The 14,257-nt window shown below is 43.7% G+C and overlaps 1 protein-coding gene across 1 annotated transcript in view; it reads right to left on the bottom strand.

The window, feature by feature from the left end:
* TNFRSF11A (TNF receptor superfamily member 11a) overlaps window positions 1-14,257 on the bottom strand; it is a gene marked incomplete at its 5' end in the record, with an annotated part of 48,893 nt that overhangs the window by 640 nt on the left and 33,996 nt on the right. The window contains 3 exons of the mRNA XM_025048124.1: window positions 3-283; window positions 11,040-11,811; window positions 13,111-13,163. Coding sequence (XP_024903892.1) covers window positions 3-283; window positions 11,040-11,811; window positions 13,111-13,163 — 1,106 coding nt within the window. The remainder of the gene's footprint in view (window positions 1-2; window positions 284-11,039; window positions 11,812-13,110; window positions 13,164-14,257) is intronic.

Below are 14,257 nucleotides of genomic sequence, written 5' to 3'. Positions count from 1 at the left end.
GCCTCGGCCTCCCCCTGCTCCTGCACCGGCCGCGAGGCCTTGTCCGGGTCGGGGGCGCCGCACGTGTCCGGGAAGCGGGGCCCGAGGCCCGCAAACGAGTCGCAGCGCAGCGGGCTCTCCTCTTGCACCGGGCGGCCCACCGGCTCCCCCGCGCCGCCGCCGCCGGGCCCCGCGGGGCCCTCCTGCGAGTTCTGACTGACGTAGACCACGATGATGTCGCCCTTGAAATTCATCACCTGCCCGCTGGAAATAAACGTGGAGTTACTGTTTCCAGTCACATTTCCTACAGGGGAGAGGAAGAGAGAACACGCAGAGGGTGAGTCAGCGATTCGTGGTGAAGAACTGGGTCATGTGAGAGGAAAGTTCCCCAATGAATCGAGGGGCCAAGGCGGCCCCTCCTCCCAGACAAGGCTCCTCCAACGCATCGGGCACACCCAAGACTCCCTTCATTTGTCCTCTCTCCCGGACTCAGGCCGAGGAAGGAAGGAGAGAGAAAGAAGAGAAGACATGAGAGCAATCAGAGACGAGAAGACAAGAAAAGAGAAGGAAACCCATGGGCCGTGCTCGAGTTTTGTCGTTTGCTACATGGGACTCTGGAGATACAGGCAGGAGCGCGCCCAGACTGTGGACTCACAGACAAGATTTAGAGGCTGCAAAGTGTCTGTGCGCGCGCGTGTGATCCATATGCAGCAAACAGCCAATGCCCCCGGCTATGGTCAAATGTATCAAGGCTGGAGGGAAGGTTGTTACCTGACAGGGCCTTGGAGCCCACCTCAGCCCAGCCTCCTGTAGACCAGACTCTCGTCTGAGGCCTCTGTCACCCCTGGTGGCTTTACGCCTCCCACCCTCCATGGAAGTCCCTAACAGCTCAGCTCTGGAGGGCCGTGGGGCCACCCAGGTTCGTGCTTAGCAGAAGTTAACCAATTTCCTTAACATTTTCTTTTTTTTTTACTCCTGGGAAAAAAAGAGATTCATAAGGCTAAAATGGAGAGGGGAAAATATATATATATATCAATCCTATAAATCACTCTTTCATCCTTAACCCTGAGGGGTGTTTTGTCCCTAGAGGGTTGGTTCTATCATCTCTTCTTCCTGGGTGACTAGATTTTGCCAGTCTTTAACGAATGCGTCTTTCGAAAAACAAATAGGAGGTTCAACAAAAGTTAGGAAACCAGCTACCTCTTATTATTCTTCTGTGTTAAAGACTGAAATATCTAGAAATATCCCAAGTGAAAATTGAAAATTAATGCCACAAACCAAGCAGATACAGAAATGCCCCCCCCCCCAACCCCAACGCTCAGCATCACAAACAGAACCTTTCAATCTGACCAGGGGAGGCAAACATCGAAATGGTCCCTCACCATGCACTTCCTCATCTTTTTCCTTCTTTATTGTCACAAAGCTTAATAATAATTTATACAAATAAAACTTTCTGTCGCCACTCCACATAAAAGATTTTCTCCGAATTTGGAAGGCATGCTTTGGACTAAAATACCAACAGAATACAGGGCGTTCTTTTGGGGAGCCTTCCCTCCACCCCCTGGGAACCTGCAGAGAAGCAGGGACTGAGGCACAGTGGCCCATGGAAACACAGGGTTTCAAATTGAGCAACAAATCGAAAGTCACATAGGAAGATTTATGACTCAAGCTATTTCTCCCTTAGGCAGCTGCGCAGGGTATATTCCAAGAGGAGTAGTGGGGGGATTTATTTGCCTAATAATCCCCCCCCCAAAAAAAACAACATGAGGGAGGCCAGTGAGTATTTCCATTCACCAACTAGCCAGACTGACATCCACGTTCTCCATTCCCTCTCAAATATACTGACAGGTGCTCATACAGCGAACTCTAAGCCAGGGATCTACTCTCTAGCATGTCTTTGCCTTTCTGCTCCCAACAGTTACCGAGTCAGTTCTTGAGTCTGTTTTTACCAGCTGAACTCATTAGGAAATCTAATTAAAAATGAGTCTCTAAATGCAAAACAAAATATATAGATAGATAGATAGATATAGATATATCTATATATATCTCTATAGATAGCTAGATATAGATATATCTATATCTCTATAGATAGATAGATAGATAGATAGATAGATATATTTATATCTATCTATCTATCTATCTATATATATATATATATCTCAAGAAACTGCTTAACTGCTGAGGTAGTATGGGAAAGGCAACTCTTGAAAAAAGAAAACAAAAAACATTAAAAGTCCATAAGGACTCATATTTGTTTTGCAAATGTCTATAAGTTCTCTTTCCACATGAAAGAAATAGAAACTAGGAATTCAGGTGGCGTGGTTCATGTAAAAAAGGCTCAGGAAATTATCATCAGCCAATACACATGGCTCTATACTAAAAAATCATCCATGTGTGCATGTAAGCTATGTGTTTTGTTAAAAAAAAAAAACGTTTAAGATAGGAACTTCTAAATGACTTTTTCAAGTAACTCAGCAACTATACTGACCAAAGGCTGATAAGAGCTTCTGCTGTGGCAGCAGCAAAGTGAGCATGGCAACACAGAAGTCCTCCCAGTTGGGGGACCACTAGTTTAGTTAACGGAAAAAGTCAAAGTGAGAAACCAAAGCCAATAGGTATATACCATCAACATTCCATTCTAATTGAAACTATATCATATTCAATAAGAATCAGTAACTTGAAGTGGCTTGGAAGTATGATTTTCTCAGTCTAGTTCTTTTCTATTATTACATCATTGACTGCTGGTTCTTTAATATAATGTAAAGCTACACAGAGGGCCTCCCAAGCCACTGCGTGATTGATGTGCGGTTTGGAATTTATCTCACGTCTTCTTCATCCTGTTCATATTGAGATTTATCTGTTTATGTCATGGTATATGTGATTTCCCTATTATTTAATTTTACTTTCCAACAAATCATTATCATGAATCCACTATTGTTTATCTTCTTTCATGCCTGAATCTTCAGTTTGTCTGAATTCAGGTAAAAACCCAAGATTTTGTGTTAAAATTTTCATCTTAAGAGTTTCATTCCATGGCATTGCCTCATGGCAAACAATATCTTTGTCTCTCCTATAGGATCTATATTCTCGTTTTCTTTTTTTTTTTCCAAAATGGAACTTGAACTCTTTTGCCTAAGAGATATATTTAAACATTTCAGAATACTCTGATTCACAGATTGGATCAAGAATATTATTCTTGGTGGGGGATGGGCAGGCACAATGGGGAGAGGACAAAAACAAGGTTATTAAATTCCTGACAGGATGTAAAGAAAAGTTACCTAGAAAGAATGAGATTCTCAAACAGTCTTCTTTATCGAAAGTACAAAAACAACCTCTGATCAAGTTCAAGTCCATTCCACCTATGCTGGCTTTTGTGAAAGTAGCTAGTACAGTTACTTTAGTAAACTGGTACAGACTAAACTTCTTTGACAAGCCCTGATTTGCCAATAATGATGAGTGGCAGCAGAGCCATGGGTGTGTGACCTGTGTCGACACATGGATCCCTATGTTCAGAAGGGCCCCACACTTGGTTTAATACTCAGCTCTCATCACCTTGAACTTCTTACTAATTTTTGCACAAGGGACCTCATATTTTCATTTTTCACTGGGCTCTGGAAATTACATAGCTAGTCCCGAGTGGCAGGCTGCTCTTAGGTGTGTTGCTCTGGGTCCCCCTCCCCACACCAATGCTCTAATTCAGTGTCACTCTTTTCGGAGGTAACATAACTTGGACATGTTTCAATATTGCAGAAGTGTTTGCCAATCTAACTTTCTCCATTGATAAATATTCGGTAAGACACAGCTGCAGAGGCTACCCACCAATGCTCTTAAAATATGGATCCTATGATGTTTCCCTGATGCTCAAGCCACCTGTCATTGCTGCAAAACTTTCAACACAAACTTTCTGATGTAGAACTGAGGCCTGTCCCTTTGGGAAAAGGTCTACTGACTGTATCGATTATACCTTTAGGGGTTTGCCCACGGTCTCTAGTTTTGGTTTCTTTAAAGTCACTTCCCAAGGAGTCTACATGCGGGATCCTTCTCGAGTTTTCGTCCCTCGGTCCATTGTTGTCTCATGCTCCTTAACAGCAAAAATTTTAGCAACTCATTTTTTGAATTGTCCTGAAGTATCTAACAGTTTTCACGAAAACAATTCTCATGCTTATCCACCTCATCTTTTAAATGATTTGAATGACAGCTGGATCTAGTAAGCGTGATGAGTGGGAGCAGGAAGGCCTGGGTTTCTAGTGACCCCATTAGTCACGAGTAATCGGTGTGCTGTGAGCTTTGGTCAGCTTACTTGACAGAGGGAAGGGAGAATGTGGGCCAATCTATGGACTAATTGAAGGTAAATTAAGATGGTGCTCCCATAACAGTAACAACAGGACTAGAAACAACCCCCTGAATCCAGAATTCATGGAGAGCTTTTTCTGTGCCAGGCTGGCTGCGTTGTAAACAACAGCTCGCAGGTATTTTGCATGTGAGCATTTCTGGTTTGCTGCTTTTTTCCCCCTCTCCTGACTGACATTGCTTCAAGGATGAAAACAGCCTTCTTTTTTCACGGCTTGTCATAATGCAGACTCGCCTGAAAGTAATCTAATAATGCCAGAGTCATCCTGGTGTCTTGGTCTTTGAAGAACAGAAGGTACGTAACTGGTAAGTAAAGGGACAGTGGTTTCAGTGGCTGCCTGAGTACAGGAGGGCAAGAGACGGGGTGTTGGGGAGAGGTCTCTGAAAGGTCTCTGGTCTTGCCCAGGCACAGCCCCCACTAGCTGTCAAATTTGAGACAAACCACCTAACAACTCTCCAGACCTCAGTCTGCTCGTTTATGATATGAGCATCAATTTTTCAGGGTGCAGCCACACTGAGCAGGCACATGATAAATGTCAAACGAATGAATGAAGGAATGCATGAACACTCGGCAGGACGGCATGAGGGTCACACGACACGGTGGATTTGACAACGCTTGGGAAACAGCAAAGAGCTAGTCACAGGTGCAGTGATGGCATTGCTACTCCCAGAAGGTGGCATTAGCGCTCATGGAACCAAGCAAGACAGAGACTCAGCAAACGCACTGGGCAGCGATGCTATCCTCCCATCCTTGTCTTGCTGGAGGATCTCGACATGTCTTGAAGACTGAAAGGACATTTTCTTCTAGAAATCTAACCCACTTTTTTTTTCTTTGCGGAAACAACCCATCATTCTGTCTCTGGCGTGAACACTCATCTGTATTATTCTACACTGCACCCCTCAGTCTCATTTCTCGTCATGCAAGTCGGCTGCCAGTTGAATGTAGCACTAGGATAGATCAAGGTTTACAAGGAGTTGCTAATATCCTTGTCCTATAAATATCCCTCGGTCCTGAATTGTCCTTGTTTAAAAGCAATAATTCCTTAAAATTTGCTTTCTACCTTTCAGAAAAGAAAGGTTTTGCAGGGTTACTTGAGCTGACCTGAGAGGGCAAGGCGCTGGGCTGGCCAATCAGCAGGTCACCGTGCCAGCGAGCTGCCTCCCAGGTGGGTGCTATGGGGCCCTGGTCCAGCATGGTTGCCGTGGTTTCTGCAGCGGATACGTGCCCCCGAAGGAGTAACTTCTTCCCACTGAGTGCCAAGGAAGCCCCAGGATGCTCTGCTGCTAGGGGGGACCCCTCTGTTGGTGGTTGGTAAGGGGGGACATGAAAAGGGAAGGATGGTGTGGATGAGGCTTATCCAAAAGGCCTTACGAAGGCCTGAAGTTTTAGCCCATAGATTCTCTCAGAGTACAAAGCAAGAGGCCCTCGCTCCCGTCTTTCTTACTCTCCTCAGCTGCCTTTCTCGCAGCTTTCCCTTGTAAAGCTGCCCTGGGCACTTTTTAAAACTTTATTTCTCTTGCAAAAAAAGATGAGATCGGAAGCATGTGAAAGAAAGAGCTTTCCTCACAAAAGAATCGGTGATAGTGAAAATAGTAACTTCTTGAGACAACTGGCAGAAGACGGGGCTCGAAGGCCAAGGTAGCCGTCGCCTACTGCCCAGACCCTCGGGTCCTTTCCCGTGGAATCTTCTAGGCCTGGCCTAGGCACTGCCCCTTGCTCAGCCAGAGCAGCCAACTCTCTCAGGCTATGTTTGCCCTTAGTCTGTGGCACCCTGAAGATTCTCCAACACACAGTAAACGAATGACACCAGTCTCACTGGCACCAGCATAAGGACCGTGGGACAGTGGTTTCCACGACAGGCTTCACGGTCAGGTCATCAGGCTGTCAAAACAGTTCGACTCGTCTCTGAACACAAGGCGACTGACAGGCATGGACCTGAAGGTGTCCCAAAAGAAGGATTCGAGAGCCAGGGCGACATGAGGCTGTTTAATAAATTAGAAATTTTGAAGAGTTTCTAACTTTTAAAATAAGTTAGCTGCCTTAACATGAATATTTAATGTGACTTAACTAGAAAAATGTTCAGGCAACTTGAGAGAGTTAAAAATAGTATCTAAGTCAACAGGAACAATGAACAAATGAAGTGGCCCGTCATGATCAGAAAAATGGTTATACTTGGCTAAGTCCGTGCTTTACACAGCAGCTACATGGAATCTCTATTTTTGGGGCAGAGAGGAGCAGTTTCATTTTAAGAACTCGATCTCTGGCAGAATTCACATTTTTAAGCAAGGTAATGCACACTTCTGTTCTCAAAAGTTGATTATTTTGTTTAAAATGCATAACATATGAATATTAAATCACAAGAACGATAGCAAACAACATCACCCAATTGTCATGTAGATATTCTTCCAAGGAAGAGAACTAAAAATATACACAAATACACTCAAACTATCCAGACTACATTGGGTGCTTTTGGAATTTCTTAAAAACTGAATTTATATTTAACCCATATGCTGCTCACATGGTTTTCCTTTTTATGGAAATGCAAGCTCTGTTTTAGGCCTTTGGAAGAAACTGAGTATCTGATAAGGGAAGGGAAGCAGCTTTTAACAGTTCCATTCTGAATCATGCTTGAAAATGACTTAGAATGGCTTATGAGTGAGACCCTTGCAAAAGGAGCCCCATTAGAACAGAGAAAAGGCAAGCAGGACTAAATTACGCAGTGAACATATTTTTCAAATATTTTGAAATAACTGCATTGACTTTTAGCACCAATGAAGGCTGAATATTATTTCTAAATAACCAAATTATAAAATATTTTTAACTTATAGTCAATGAGCTAATGCCTGACCTTACGATACTTAGCTAAGAGGGAAATACAAGTTAGTGGATGGAACTTCAACAGGAGAGAGAAGAAAGTTAGAAACAGAGGACTGGCCATCGCTCAGGGGGAGGGGAGGAAGAGGGGAAATAATTGGGATAGGAAAATCTATATCTATCCTTTCAGGATGGAAGCGGATGATCAAGGGTAGTCACTGCAAGAGAGGGTGGGACCCAAGGAGGAAAAGGAGGGGGGTCGGGCAGGTGCCCTTCATCCTCCAGCGCCCTTGGTTGCCAGGCGTCAGCCTTGGCAATCGGTGCCACTTGGAGGGACTAGCTCAGCTTTGCTTCTGGCATCTCTGCTCCTCTACCCGGGACATCTAGGTCTGCCCAGGACAACCAGTGCCAGCTCTTCTATCTCATGACTGGCCCCCTGCTCCCCAGAATAGACTGAAGAAGTAGGAGCTGACAGTGAGTTGGGGAACAAATGGGGGCTCTGGTTTCTGTTCTTCATGACTGGATGAATGAAAGGATAAATGAATGAACTTATAAACACCTCTTCACTTAACATACTGTGACTAAGCCGCCTTGGGAGAGACTAGAAAGATCAGGTGTGGAGAAGGTCATGGAAATTCCTGATTGCCATGGCTGCGTAGACATGGGGTGTTGATAAAGGTGTGAGGTGCCAGGCTCAGCGAGAAAACTCCAGGACAAATTGTGAAGGGCTGCCAAGGGCACAGAAGGGAACAGTGCCCTGGTTCAGGAAGCAGCATTTGAGCTGAGACTTGATGGACAGGAAGAACTAGGCATTCTGGAAAAGGGGACAATGTAGACGGGGTGGCTCGCCCTAGGAGAAGCGCATTACCATGCAAAAGTAGGAAAGCATTAGGTCTGCTGAAAGGGCTGACATCGGCCAAAGCTTAGATGGGTGAGTGAAGGGGAATGACAGACCGCAGGTTAGAGAGAGGCGGGCAGTGGAAGGCCTCGTCTTCTCAAGTTATTGATTCTTCTGGTGTTGTCCACTCCTTGACCTCAATCCCTACTTGTTTTCCAAGCTTCTCCAAGTCTCCATGGGTCCGTGGACCCTCAATAAAGATTCGATAGAAAAACGAATACATAGCTGGTGTTCATTAAGAATCGTTATGGGCCCTGTAAATAAACAAATCTCTCCAGCTCAGAAGTGGCTGAACCAACTGAGTGATGTTAGGAGTCAAAAGCAAATCACTGGCGAACTGTAGACATATTCACTATAGGCAGTTGTTTTCTCTTTCACATGAAATAATTTTCTAGACAGAGTTGCCTTAACATGAATATTTAATGTGAGAGTTCTCCAAACCCCAGGCTAAAGGGCTTGTAACCAAGGTAACCACTGTCATGTCATCAAGATAATAAATTAAGACATGGTTATTTAAGACATAACCAAAAGTATGTTTTTCCCCTTCACTGGTCTTTGCTACCAATTCTCACTGTTATTTAAGAGTTATAATAACATTGCTAAAATAACCTTAATGTTGGGTATTATTTTTAAAAGATAGACCTGTGGAGGTGTCCGAAGAACCATCATTCTCTTCAAAAGGATGCTGGGTGCCAAGGAGGTACTCTTTTCTACTGAGGAAGTGCCCAATTATTGTCATTTCTCTAGAAACCACGTGGTTTGGTTCATAAGTTTTAAAAATATATAAATCTCCAACACCCAATAAAAATATCCACTTCCCAAAGGCCTGAGAGCACAATAGATTTTAGGAGATGAAATAAACTCAGGCCCCCTTCTTATCTTTCACCCAAGCTCTGTCCTCTTTCATGCATTATAGAACATAAATTATGACACTTTTTTAAAAAGCAATAATGAGAAAGCGCTATTTTGACCAGAAAACAGAAAGCCTGTTCATGTAGAAGTACTTATGGAGAAAACAGCACAGTCTCAAAAATCAGTCTGGCTGCTGCTTCTCCTCAGGCGAAGGTGAATTTGGCCCCCTCGCTGGCTCTGTACAAATGTTTTGCATGGCCGAGCACCAGACAAGACAGAAAAAGCAATGTAAACTTTCTGCAAACTCACACCACTTAGTTGATGACATATATATATATTTTTTTGGTCTTACCTTCATGCCTAGATGTTTAGTGCTGGAGAAATAAAAGATAATGAAATACAGACTAGGGCACTGTTTTGACTCTGTGCTGGGTTTCACGACACCTAAAGGAAAAAATATCTCCTTCAACGTGGCCAAACGCTATTCTTCCAAGAACTGCTGATGATTTTTACACAGTGGCAAACGTCACCTTCCTGGTGTCACCAATTGAAAAACTGGTCTGCCCCTGGCAGTGTTACCGAGACCTAGCCTCTGCCACGATGAGCTTCTGCCTCCCCACACCCCTCTCAGCCTGAAAAACTACAGTCCTGTGAGTCTCCGTGACCGATGAGAAGAAATTAACTGCTAAAGAGAAATAAAACTAGAGAGCTAAACTTTCAGTCATGGAAATTCCTTAAAATCTTTTTTAAAAAATGTTGAAGTCTTCTGAAGGAAACATACATCAGTTCTTTGAAATATATCTCCAAACGTATCTCCTCCTTTCACTTTGACTGAGAACTGATATTATAGAATTTACACATCAGTGAATTCGTGTAGTCTCAGCAAAACCACGAAGCTTAGAAAACAGATTAAAGTACACTGTTCTAGCAAATAAGCCAGGAGCCATTATCAGCCCGGGCACACCATCTCTGAGGTTAGGATCTGGGATCTAGCTACCTCGGGCTATGAAATGATGCAAAGTCCAGCTGTGAGCACCATCTGCAGTCTAAGGAAGGAGGCGGGAAAGAAAAAGAAAAGCATCCCCAGGATGGAGGGCCCGTGCATGGGTTTCTTTATTTTCTTTTCCTTTCTTTTTTCTTTTTCTTTTCTTTCTTCCTTTCTTTCTTTCTTTCTTTTTTTTTTCTCTTTCTTTTCTTTCTTTCTTTTTCTTTCTTTTCTGTTAAGTCCCTGAAATTGTATAAAGCCTCATTTTTCTGGAGGGAGTATCTATAGCTTTCAGGAGATTTTCCACGATCCCTAGCCCTCCAACCCCCCTACACACACACACACACACACACACACACACACACACACACACACACAACCAGAAGGTAATCCCCAGGGGAAGCCTTCCCCATCGGCATCACAGTTCCTTGTAACCACATAATAAACTGAGGGTGTTTCACCCCACCGGAAAAAAGTTTTACTATTATAATCGGTAGGCTATTCATGCTTAAGCAGTGGTGCAATGATAAATCTCTATAATGACTTTAAATTGTAAAATTATCTTCCCAGTTCCATAGCTATGTTATATGCAGCGGTTATAGAAGGCGTTTCTCATATCAAGCATTAAAGGATACTTTACCGCATCATTAATTTAGTATAGACAAGCTACTTTCAATATTAATTAATGAAGGATTAACTAAACAATTTTGTTTGTTCTTCTAAAATTTCTAAAAACTTTAGGGGGGGGCGGTGATTTGAGGCATAGGTTGCTTTAAAAGAAACAAAAACCAGAAATCTGAGAGAATGCCTAGAAGCCGCCCAGTCCCAAAGTCAATACTTGGTCTTCAGGGGGTCGATGCTGAATGTGAGGTCTAATCCCATCACAGAGAAGCCTGAACACAAAAGGGACCTATAAATGAAGAGAAAGCCCCAGAGGTAGAGGATAAAGTCCCAGGGCAGCGGGCACAATCCCCAAACCCAGCTTGTGGACTGAATCAAAACCCAACCTGTAAAGAAGCTTAGCGGGAGAAAACGCTGGAGCTGAATTTTCCCTGTTGGCTTTGCTTTTCCCAAAATAGTCTGTGACACTTGCCTCCAAACACTGCACCCCACACAGGCCTTTTTGCTCAGGAGGGAGAGACCCGGGGAGAGTCACTTACCAGATGCAGGTGGCTGGTCACTGGAGGGGCTTCCAGACCCAGGGCCTCCCCTGCTGGAGCTGGGCGGCCTTACATCAGCCCCACGCGCGGGCTGGCCTCCACCTTCCGCCCCATCCGCCGCTTCTTCAGGCGGAAGGCCCACGCCATAGGCGCAGTGGGGCAAGGGTCCACTTTTTGGGGAACCCGTAAGGGGCTCCTGGCCCTCCGCAGGAGGGTTCCCACAGCCCGCGCAGCCATCTGCTGCGCTGGAGGCTGCCCAGTGCGGGCAATTACTGCCCTCCACTTCCTTCTGCAAGTACTTCTCAGAGGACATGGGGATCCAATCAGTCCCGCACGGGATCTCGGCCAAGTGACAGCTTTCGGAATCCGCCAGGTTCTCTGTCCCCGTGAAGCACTGGCTTAAACTGTCATTCTCCCCCACCTCCAGGGGCTCGGAGAAAGGGGGTGTGGATTTGCTGCTAGGCTGAGCGAGGAAGAGTAAAGCGTCTGGGGTCTGGGAGGGCCTGTCCACATACTCGTCCTCCATGGGCATCTGCTTGAAGGGGTCCTCCTCGACCTCGCTGACAGACGTGAGCATCCCAACATCTTCTCCGGCTGCACAGGGACCACTGCCCGCACACGCGCCCCCGCAGACACCACCGCCCACCGGACAGCAAGTATCATCAGAAAACATCTTCTCCTCCAGGGTCAGCAGTAAGACGCCGTCACGTAGTTCGCGCTGACGAGAGGCTTCCGTATGACCGCAGCTAAAATTGTTGCCTGAGGCCTCATGCTGGTTGAAATTCAGAAGGCAGAAGCATTAATACCCAGTTACTAGGACCTGGTTTTGCTAAACACTGCTGAAAATGGTGGTTACAGCAATTATTTCCACCATAACAAGGACAGATGTCGCACTCACTCTGGCACTCCGCGTTATTGAAAATTACCGAGTGGGGAAGAACCCTGAGATGGAAGACAAGCAGAGAGGAACGAATCTACCTGCATTTCCTGTGAACAGCACACTCGCACTGAAGAGAGGGGAAGGGCTCGCCCAACTAATTTTAGAACACAGAATTTTGACTATCTGCTCTCAATCTAAATTAAAACAAAACAAAACAAAACAAAACTCTAAAATACTGAACTCCAGTTAGTAGATTTGTTTCTTGCTGTGATGTGGTTTAGTAATTCTGAAACTCCTTTCTATGTATTCTGGAATTGAGTAAATGAGTAAATATATTGAAAATAATAGGAGGCAGATTTCACACTGTTGGAGAAAAGACAACTCAAATACAGAACAGAGACAGACTAGAATGTGGTGTTGGGATTGGAACTGGAGAAGTCAGTGTGAGTTTATAGGTTAAAATTTATATGTTTTATACCTACAAAAATAAGTGTAAAGGACATAGTGGGATAATAAATGAAATTTTAATATCAACTGTGGATTGGATTATAGTATCGTACCACTATTAAATTTCTTGATTTTGATAAATGAACTATATGGTTATGTAAGAGAATGTGCATGTTCTCAAGAAATTCGCAGTGACATATTTAAGGGTAAAGGAACACAGTGCCTGCCATTCGCTCTAAAATGGTTCAAGAAAAAAAAACATACATACACATATGCACACGTATAGAGAGAGCAGATAATAAAGCGATGTGATAAAGTGTAAACAATTGCTGGCCCTGAAAATACGGTATGTGGAAGTTCTCTGTACTATTCTCACTGCTTTTCTATAATTTTGAAATTATATCAAAATTAAAAGTTACCAAAATAACTACGAAGTAAAGAAAAGTGGAAGCTCCTTCCTACTAGGAATCTGTAGTAAGCAATCAAGATTGGCACTAAAAAAATAATATGATTAATACACATACCCAGGGGTGACAGAAAAGGAATACAATCATGGGAAGCAGCATTTAGGATGAGCACTGACCTGAGCTGTGGGTTATTCTGTGGGGATCGATCCTGGGATTCGAGGTTCCAACTCTCAAAGAGATTCCCCTTACGCAAATGGGGCGCAATATTTGACTAATAACTACATCAGCCTAATTGTTAAAAGGCCTTTAAGCAGGCACTTAAGACTTTTAAATTTACCTTGTTTTCACTTAGGCGGCCGCATGCCTCGTTGACCCAGTGCCACAAATTAGCTAGAAAAACAGAGCAAGGACAGGGCTTCGTATTATTATTTCCTACATCTAATTCAATATCACTGACTACTATGTCAGCTCAATATTATCTTTAAACATAAGCCTCTGCAAGTCTTTCCTGAGAGTGAAAACGTTCAGAAGAAAATGAACCAATTTAAAGACTATGGAGGCATCTTATCAAAAACAGAACTTTCTGATCCAGGTAAAGCAAAATATGGTTCACACATGTGCCATTGAATATACTTACAGGCACATTTAAGGGCTGTCAAAGCTGCTATAGGGTGACAGTCATTCTCATTCCCTTAGCAATTTTTCTTTGATGACGAGGACGAGGCTGGGCATTGCAGGGAAACAAAGATGATGTGGGTCTAGGAGACTGACCTTCGGCAAACTAGCTCAAATATATGTACGATAAAAGTCAAGGGCATGGGGAAGGCTGCGTCAGACCCCAGCGGGCCCCAAATCCTTTCCCACTCTGCCCTCTTGCTTTTTAGAAAAAAGAAAAATACGTTCTGTGGCATATACAAAGTGATGAAATTTAAGTCAAATCCATGAATTTTTAAAAATATTAATTTATATTATACAAAGATAAAGTTTTCCCCACCTCCACTGAATATTTGATGTTGAATTCACTGTAAAGACTGAAGTCAGGGAGCTGCCCATTCTCTCTCTACTGGAAGATGATTGGGCCATAACAATAGCTAAGGATATCTCCGACGTGACCTTGCCCAGTTTTACTTCTCTGAGCCTCAGTTTCCTCATCATGAAACTAGAGAAATGATAGTGCCTGCATCCCAGTGCTGTTGCGGTGATTTAGTTAGTGTATGTAAAACGCGGACAGTAGTGCCAGCAGAGTAAACATTCAATAGATATCAGTAATTGCTGTCATTATCATTTCTTATTCTTGCTTCTTTTCTATCGTTTTAAAATTATAGAAAAATAAAGATACTCCAAATAAAAGGAAAGTTGCAGCTCTTCTCTTGCAGGAATCAGCACTTAGATAATCCTAAATGGTACCAAAAAAAATATTTGTACACAGAGGTGATAATTATTCATAACTACTGTGAAAATCTGGCTTCTGGATGATTGCGAAA

The sequence above is a fragment of the Pteropus alecto genome, unplaced genomic scaffold, assembly GCF_000325575.1.
Source record: "Pteropus alecto unplaced genomic scaffold, ASM32557v1 scaffold14, whole genome shotgun sequence".
Lineage (NCBI taxonomy): Eukaryota > Metazoa > Chordata > Mammalia > Chiroptera > Pteropodidae > Pteropus > Pteropus alecto.
This window is presented reverse-complemented; position numbering and strand designations above follow the sequence as displayed.